Consider the following 9,593-nt stretch of genomic DNA (forward strand, 5'->3'; position numbering starts at 1 on the left):
CGTTAAATGTAATAAACGTCAATTTTGTTTTTGTTTCTAATTTCTGTGTATGTTGTTTATTTAGAGGGGGAAAGGGAGAGAACCCAGTCCCGGTTGACACTTGGCCCCTACCGAAGTTTAGTGACCCGGATTTTTACTACCCGTGCATCCCTACTTTTAATTATTAAAATTTTTTATTATGTAATAAGTATTTGAATTAAACATCATAATGTATCTTAAAAGAAATGTTTTCCCTTTTTACTGGCAAGAACTTGCAAATTGTTTTCGTAGAGTTAGGAAGTTCTAAAAAAATTTTCTATTTTTTTACTGTTGGTGAATAAAATAATTAGTAGTTTGGTAATTCTTTTTATTAAGGTGAAAGAATCTTTCCTTTAAATCTGTTATTGTTGAAGAAACAGCTGTTTTGGAAAAATCTTGGAACTTTTTGAAATTAAAAGCTTCTATTTTGAACAAAATATTTAAAAAAATGCAATAATGTTGATGGTTCTTCAACTGTTATCTTTTCAAGGTATTTTATCACACAAGGAGTTCTTTATGCTTCAGTTGGTTGCCATCCTTGTGAACTGTTTGATAATGGTTCCAAATATTCTAGGCTCTTTTTCAATTTTTTTAACTATCCAGTAATCAAAACATTGCAATACGTTTTTCATTATTATAATTTTGTATTAATTCAAGTTTATTCAACTTAATCAGTTAAGTGTTACAACTCTTAACAATAATAATCTGAACAGAGTTGTGGTTCTCAAATATTACTATTTTCAGTTATTTTAACTCTCCCAGTAATCAAAATACTTGTTGTTAGACTCAAAGCTTCATATTGTGCCATCTTTACTCTGCCCACTGCAGGTATTGAAACCTGAATTTTATCATTTTAAATTGATTTTTTCACTAGTTGTCTAACTGTACAAAGAAGTATTAAGGAGTTTTTAATTTTTCAAATCTAATGTAGGGTGATAGAAATATCAATAAATATCTGTCTTTTATTTTAGACTTCCTAAGATATAAAGGAATTATAAGAGTAAGTTAGTAAACTTCCAGTATCAAGTAATTTTTGAAGTATGTGCTTAGGTTTTTGTATTGAAACATCAGTTTTTCATTTAAAATTTTTTAACATTAATATTTTATGGACTTAAACCTTAGAATATAATGTAATATTGATCTTAATAATCATATTGTTGGGTTATTGAACTTTTTAAGAAATGAGGTCAGTGATAAATTGAAATTTTAAATATCTTCTATAACAAAATTTGGCAAGAAATGTTTTAAAAACTCAAACTTTTATTTAAATAAGACATGACTAGAATAGTTCATTCACTAATATTTACACCTTGGTCTTGTCAATTTTGTGATATCAAGAAATAGAAAACAGAATTTAATTCTAATGACAGAAATAGAGGTTCAGGTTCTTCATTTAACATAAGGTATTGAATTTTGACATTAATATTCTTTTCTGGAACAACACGAAGTTAACAAAGCTGAGGTTTTTAAATTTTTTTAATTGGAAAAATATTAGATTTATATTAAATGACAAGTTTTTTGTATAATTATAACATGTATAAAGTTGGTTTAATTTCATCAATATAGAAACACATCAAGTTTAATTTAAACATCCTTTCAGTATATCTTGCATAGAATCACAACCATCTGCATTACCGATGTTGGAATGATGTTTGAGAACTTTTAAACTTTTAATTGTTAATGTTTTTATTGGGATGATTTAAACATGCAATTTTAGGAAATTACATTGACATGGACATAGTACATGTAGTCTTATTTTTCTTTTATTAATTAAAAATTAATCCGTTCTGTAAAATTTATAAATAGAAACCTTCAAGATGAAGTTTGAGATGTCTTATTTTTGACACTGATCAAACACAGATGAGACATTATTATGGAACCTCTTCTTCTAGGACAGAAATCTGAGTTGTTTCAACACAAATAAGGTAATAATTCTGTTTTCAGGGGTGACCTCTCAAGAGCTGAGTGGGATCCAGAGCTTCAGAAGGCTGTCTTGACAAAGCAGAAAGTAAGTTTCTTTTCTACATGATTCACTTTCCCATTCAGTGTACTGGGAGGAGAAACCTGATTAGCTGGCCCCTATGTTCTATGGATTTTTTTTTATGTAACTTCATAAAGGACATGCTTTACTTTAGTAAGTTTCCAAATAAGGACAAACTACGTCAACATATCTAAGAAGTCTTTACAAAGGTTATTCTTGCAATGGTACAAACCGCTTGGCTGAAGTTTGGGTGCAGATTGCATCTTTTGCACGTAACTCGTGGTTCCTATGTTGAACTATGCTTGGAAGTAAATGCAAGTATTATTATTGCACTTGTCTCTATGGTATCCCAACCAGCCTGATGAGACCTGGTGTTGGGTGAAAGGCCTTGTTGGCACAGGATGTGGCAGATGTAGTGTGGTTGACTTATTGTAACATATTCACTAAAATGTTCTTAGAATATTGAGCCACTGCAAACTAACCTGCTGTCAGTAAAACAATGTACAGTTGATGTTAAATAAAGAATATTGTTGTTGATCATAACATTCTAACTTGATAATAATTATAGTTAATTTACTTAATCAAATTTACACCATAATAGTCATTGTTCATGGAAGTTGTTAATATAAATAGCACCTAGACCACTACAGTGCCTGTTGTATCCCAGTCAGCCTGATGAACTCTGGTAGTGGGCAAATGGCCTTTTTTGTACTGCTGGATATGGTAGGTGAGATGCAATTCACATATTATATTCTGTTTTGCTTTCATTCTTATTAAGTTCTTAGAAATAACTAGATTTTCTAGTTGTTGAGCTAAGTGTGTTTTTGTGGCTAACAATTTATTTATTGGCCAAGACTTTTAGAGAGACTTAACATCTAAATTGAGTTGGAATTGTGTTTAATTTGCCAACAGAATATATAGAATAATTTTCACTGATAAAATACTGATCTGATCACCATTCTAATTTCCTAAACTTCTGACCCTTTTCACTGATAACATACTGATCTCATCACCATTCTAATATCCTAAGCTTCTAACCCTTTTCTCTGATAACATACTGATCTCATCACCATTCTAATATCCTAAGCTTCTAACCCTTTTCACGGATAACATACTGATCTCATAACCATTCTAATATCCTAAACTTCTAACCCTTTTCACGGATAACATACTGATCTCATAACCATTCTAATATCCTAAACTTCTAACCCTTTTCACGGATAACATACTGATCTCATAACCATTCTAATTTCCTAAAATTTTAACTCTTTTTCACTGATAATATACTGATGTCATCACCATTCTGATATCCTAAGCTTCTTGCCTCCATGTTAATCTTTTTTGTCTTGTTAACCATTTTAGTATGTTAAGTATTTGAGTTAGTAAAGTTAAATCATTAACCCTTTCCAAACCTGAAGGGTGCCACATAGTTTCTTTCCTTTCACAGAAGAAAAACTTAAATTTTGAAAATTAATATGTGGGTGTGGAAATATTTGCAGGTCTGGATAGGGTTAACAGAGTGCAACGTAGTATTGTATTTCACTTTATAAAGCGTAATAAAATAATATTATAGTGAAACAAATGAAGTATGGTAGGATTTGAAGATCACACTATATAGTGTGAAGGACGTAGAAGATCTTATTTGAGACCATTATGGCACTATATATATATATATATATATGTGTGTGTGTGTGTGTGTGTGTATTACATGCTGCTTCAGATATTTATGAGGTAGGCCTATGGATGATTGAATGTGGCTTGCTCTGAAGGTTGGCTAATAAATGAAGTTTGTTTTTTTCAACACACAAAAAGTTAGTCACATTTTATAAGAATAATTTGCTGTAGGACGCCATGACACCCTCAGGTGACATATTCAGCACCCATATGTTTGTTAAATAGTGAATTCACAGCTGTTCAATGATGAAATACCATCAGGAAAAGATATTGAGCTGGTGGACACATCACAACCCTTTCTAAAGAAAAACGTTTTTGTAAAAGTGTGTGTTAAAAGATGAAGAACCAAAAGAAGGAACATTTTGAGGTAGTTGAAAGACTTACACAGCAGAGCATTGAGCAGAGTAGCGAGTTCTGAATGAATTCCCTGAGCAATTCAAAGCAACACCCTTGTTCAAAGAGTGAAGATTTGGTTAGATACCTTTTGACCTAAATAACTGTTGATATGAAGCAATATGTCCTGGATTAATGATATCATAAGTAAAGATTTAAAGTTATCAGAGATTTCTTGAAATCAACAGTCGTGTTCTTCAGAAATATCGATGAGAAAGTTGGAATCACAGTCTGAACAATTATCTGTCTGTCAACGCCCATAATGTGGCTGTAATGGACTTTTTGTTCCTTTAAAAATGTAGACCCATGAAACCAATATTTACAAGACTTGTTGAAAGATTAACTTTATCTTACAGAAGCTTGCTACAATGAGAATTGTGGTTTTGACCAGTAGTGTGTAATCATGACCATTAAACTGAGTACAAGCAAAGATATAAAAAGCATTTCTAAGGGCAGCATGGCACATGATACATCATTTTTATAAAAGGTGATTACTCTTCAGTGGGCTTGATGCATGGTTGTGAAACTTACTTCAGTGTTTAAAAGCATGAAATCATACGGAATTTTTTCACCATGTAACATGTTTTCTAAACATGTTACAGTAATACATAATATAGTATTAATCATGTATTAGATATATATATTCAAATGTGGTCAGTTTGTTGAAAAGTTCAAAATATATGTATATGCCTATTTTTATGCATGTACTGCTCTCATATATATTTTCAATCTAAATATGTAAAAATTTAAGTTGTTTGAAGAATATGCTACCAGTATTTACTTTATAACAAATGTGTAAACACCTGAAGTGTGATTTTTATGACAGCACATCTTATATCTTGCTTCAGTGTTAAACAGATAACTCAAGTATTCTTCATTATTTATTGAACATTTATTGAAGTAAATTTTAATTTATCCATGATAAACAATACAAAATAAATTACATTGACACACAAAGTTAAATATAACAATGTTAAAAAAAATTCCAGTTAAAAAAGTTCCAGTTTATAAGATAAAAATATTGCTAAACAACAGGCTTCTTTAGATCAAACTAAATATAAACGGATTACAAATGTGAGTAAGAATTTCTTTCTGAAAATTCTCACTCATTACTGGTATCTTACACCTTGCTTGTTTATACCCTTCCCTAGTAGTTCAATGGTAAGTCTATGGGCTTATAACTTTAGAGATTGGGTGTCAGTGCCCATGGAGGACACAGCACAGATAACTCCCTGTGTAGCTTTGTGCCGAACTATAAACATACACACCAACCATACAGTGGCTAACAGATGGTCACCAATTAAATTAATGTATTTGTACTGATGTTTCTGAATTAACAAATCTTTTACATGATTTAGATACTAATATCATTAATTTTATTTATATCAACTGTCATTGTTACTCTTAACTATGAAACACGATAGGAAAATATTTGATTTTATGTTTACTCTTTATAGAAATATACCTAAAATATTAATTCAACCATTATAATACTTTTAGACAAAAACCCTATAACCTTTTCAAAGGTAGATCTTTCTTCATCCGGGGTAAGTTTAGAATACTCCTGATAATACTTTTATAATGAGTAAGTAATTTGTTACATTTTCAACTTACCTGAAGTTTATAAAACATACAAGTATCTGAAGTGAAGCTACATACACTACTATAACTGGTTAGATGATTAATAGAAGTTATGTGATTGTCACTTGGTCAGTACACGTATGTGCCTCTGTTTTGTTACTTTCACTGTAGGGTATATTTTATTCTGCCTGTTTGTTTCTGTTAGGGTAAATTGCTACAACACATGGGGCATCAGATGGGGAACCAGACATTACTGTATCCTGAAGAAGCTCTTTTCCTTTTGGATACTGTGAGTAGTTATATGTTTTAAAATAATTCTAAGTAAGACTTTTGTACTTTTCCCATTATTGTATGTGTGTGTGTGTGTGCATCCAAATGTTGTATTTGATTGTAATATTATTACAATAATCTACTCATTTGAACTCTGTCCCACCTAGAGCTACACTTTCCAATTAAGTTTACATGCTAGTTTCCCCTACTGTATTTTTGAGCTATAGCTGCATTCCCCTTCCAATTAAAAATGCACAGTCCTTATTTCAGATTTTTAAGCCTTTAATTTTTTTATTCTATCACTTCAAAGAAAAATCTTGATGTTGTGATACTAACCTTTTTATTTAGAATATACTTCTCAAAGTAGGGAACTGACAACAAACATTTATTGTTATTTAGTATTAAGTATAATATACTTAATACTGTGATATCTACCAAAAAAGGGTTAATTTACAAACACTGTAGACTGCCTACATAGTCAGGTGGAAACGAGTAAGTGAACACTGAACAACAAGTTTATATCCAGTGCTTCATGATATTTTATACTTAATACTGTGATATCTACCAAAAAAGGGTTAATTTACAAACACTGTAGACTGCCTACATAGTCAGGTGGAAACGAGTAAGTGAACACTGAACAACAAGTTTATATCCAGTGCTTCATGATATTTTAATATTACTAAGCACAGGATATAAACCTGTATTTTAGTGATATTGTCCTTACTGTTTGGGTTCCTCCTCCATTATTTGAACCTGTTTATGACAAGGAGGATTTTGATGGGATTTTTTTTCCCCCTCTTCCTAACTATGCCATGCCTTCTCGTGTATCTCCTTGAAGATCTACTAGCCTTACTCTACCTGTTTTAGATATGCTTTTTCAGGTGTGTTCCATTTTCATATGATACCGTTCCTTATATTTTTTTACATAACACCTGTCATTAGGGTCCCTTGTTTTTCCTCCTTCCCCTGACATGCTAAGCATTTTGTTTCTCAGTTGAGGGCAGGTGTTAGTCCATATTTGACCCTTTAGTCTTTGGTTACTCCTTTTCTCATTCAGATACCACGATCTCTCTCTTAACTGTTTTCTCGTACTGGAACCTTCTGTCCCTTACAAGTTTTGTGCCTGGTCTTTCAGGCTTGCTTCAGCATCATATGTATTTTATTGGGTGTTCATAGTTTTTGCCAAACTTCTGCATAGTCTAGAGTTGTGTTTACACCATTTCATGGATGATTGGCTTCTGTCAGCTCATTCTGAATTGAAGTCTTCTTACCTCACATCTGCTGATTACAGTACAGCTTGTGTTGGTTGGATTCTACACTTAGTGAAGTTTCCTTTTGCCTACCTACTGTCTTATCCATTTGGGTGTATTTTTCAACACCCCCCTCCCTTATTTGGGCCTATCCTTCTCCAATTCTTCTCTGTTCACTAGTGGTTTCAGTTCTCCATGCATTTACTGCTTCCTTGGTTTCTGTACAAAAGGTTCTGTTACTTTTGGGGACTTGTACATCTATAGAAGCCCTTATTACTTTGGGTTGGGTACATATGTGTTATCTTCATAGGTCTCTGCACGGCATGTGGAATCTTGCTTGGGATCCCTTGGACTCCTCAGTTACCCTTCCTCCTTCCCTAACAGACTATCGGCATTGGTGGTTGAACAAGGACAGCACAATGGAGTACTGCTTCCTCCACTTTGTCCAGATTTGCCTTGAATCACAGATGCTTCTATCCAAGGTTGGGGAGTGTTGGCCCATCAGCTAGAAACTTCTGGGCAATGGTTTCACATCATAATGTTTTACCATTTCTTCTGCTGTTACAGTACCAACATGTCATGCTCCATTCCGAAAATTGTACCATCGTGGCCTATTTCAATCACTCTGGGGGCACCCCTTACTGTTCCCTTTGTGGTCAAATATTCGACCTCTTTTCTTGGGCCCATATGCTGTGAATAAATCTCCTTGTGTGTCATATTCTGGGTACTTTTCACCCTATTGTGGATCTTTTGTCAAGATCCGACCAACTTTATCCTGTGGAATGGTTTCTTGACCCTCAGGTTTTCAAGTAGCTATGCAATCAGTGGAGTACTTCTCATCTGGATGTTTTTGCCACTTTACTCCAACACCAAGTTTCCTTTTCTTTTTTTTTTTGCCTCCAGTTCTTCATCATCAGACCCTGACAGTGGATTTTCTCAGTCAGACTATTCTTCTTCTACTCTTATGATTTGGGATCATCAGCTGATTTGGTTGGTATGTTCTTCCCTTTTTTTTCTTCCCAAATTCTGTTCCAGGTGTTTTCTCTTAAGATTGGAATACCTTCCCTTTTTTCTGGGAGTGTACCCTCCTTCATCCATTGTGGCATATGGCCTACTCTTCATACATTCATCTCCCACTATCTGTATTGGGTAGCTGTTTCTTCTTTGTCAGGATATTGCCTTTTGCCATCCTTCAAACTTCATTTTGGCTGTGATTGGGTAAGTTATCTTTTCTATATATATTTTTCTATCCAGGGGTATATCCCATTTAGGATTTGGATCCTTGGCCAATAACACACATTGTTGAAATGGGGTGTTCCACAAAATCGCCAGTAGGTTTTTTTTTGCGATATATTTGCTTCATCAATATGACCATTCCAGACCATACTAACCCATGGACTTACATAGGTAAAACAGAAGAGGATAGTTGCTCATCCCCTGCCATCCCTTCAGTTGAATTAATCAGGGCAGTTTGCTTTTCAATATAGAGTTTTTGTGGTCACCAGTTGCACTGTCTCTGGTGTTGGTGTTCCTCTGGACTCTTTACCATGTTTTATCCCCCCTTGTTCTTCTTGTGAAGTATGGGAGTCCTTGCCACTTTCCAGTTCTGAGCCACTGGATTTGCTTCCATTCAGTAGAGAGTAGGGAGGTGACGTTCTATTGGTTTAGATGGTGTGTGATACTCCAATCATGTGCTCCACTTCCATGTGATTTGTCCTTGAAGTTGATGTTCCACCCAGTTTCTGTGTGATTCTATCTGAAGGGTGAGGTTGTTTATATTTTCTAGATACAATCCACTTTCATGCAATTGGACCCAGGGGATGATGTTGCACGTCTCTCAATAAATATACTCCACCTCTGTGCAGTGGGTCCCAGAGGTTGATGTTGCACCCACCTTCCGTGCAGTTCTGTCCTGAGGGTGAGGCTGCTATATATTTCTAGAGGTGACCCATTTCCGTGGGGGTGGACCCAGAGGGTGGCGTCGCGCTCTGGCTTCTGTGCAATCCCATCCGGATGGGATGTGATCTGCCACATGGGCCCCTTGACGTGGATTCCTGTACGTGGTGAGGGGACCTCTCAGGGAAGTTTCTGTATTTTCAGTTACTTTCTCTGTGATCTGAACATCCACCCACGTGTTTGCCATGTGTGGCGACCCGTGAAGGGGAGGAGAGGATCCTGGTGGTTGAGTGGTGTCTGGGGCACTGCAGCACACCACTTTGGCCTTGAATTCCTGTAGACAGGTGGCCTTGGGGTAGCCTCCTAGGGTCAATCGGCTGGTCCACTGGGGCTAGGGTCAATTGAGTACCAATGTTGGGCATTCTCAACGGGTGTTGTGGACACTGTGTCTGATACTGGTGTTTGTGTATAGTGTCCTTGTTTGACATTGTAGTGCATCCCCTCTAGGACTCCATGGCGGGTGGGGTCAA

At 34.9% G+C, this 9,593-nt stretch overlaps 1 protein-coding gene across 1 annotated transcript in view; it reads left to right on the plus strand.

The window, feature by feature from the left end:
* The first annotated feature begins 1,199 nt into the window (after window positions 1-1,199).
* The window catches only part of LOC111087424, a 49,903-nt gene continuing 41,509 nt past the window's right edge, over window positions 1,200-9,593 (plus strand). Inside the window, exons 1-3 of the mRNA XM_022394020.1 lie at window positions 1,200-1,204; window positions 1,963-2,026; window positions 5,853-5,936. Of these exons, the coding sequence (XP_022249728.1) occupies window positions 1,200-1,204; window positions 1,963-2,026; window positions 5,853-5,936 (153 nt within the window). The remainder of the gene's footprint in view (window positions 1,205-1,962; window positions 2,027-5,852; window positions 5,937-9,593) is intronic.

This window comes from Limulus polyphemus, unplaced genomic scaffold (assembly GCF_000517525.1).
Source record: "Limulus polyphemus unplaced genomic scaffold, Limulus_polyphemus-2.1.2 Scaffold2141, whole genome shotgun sequence".
Taxonomy (NCBI): domain Eukaryota; kingdom Metazoa; phylum Arthropoda; class Merostomata; order Xiphosura; family Limulidae; genus Limulus; species Limulus polyphemus.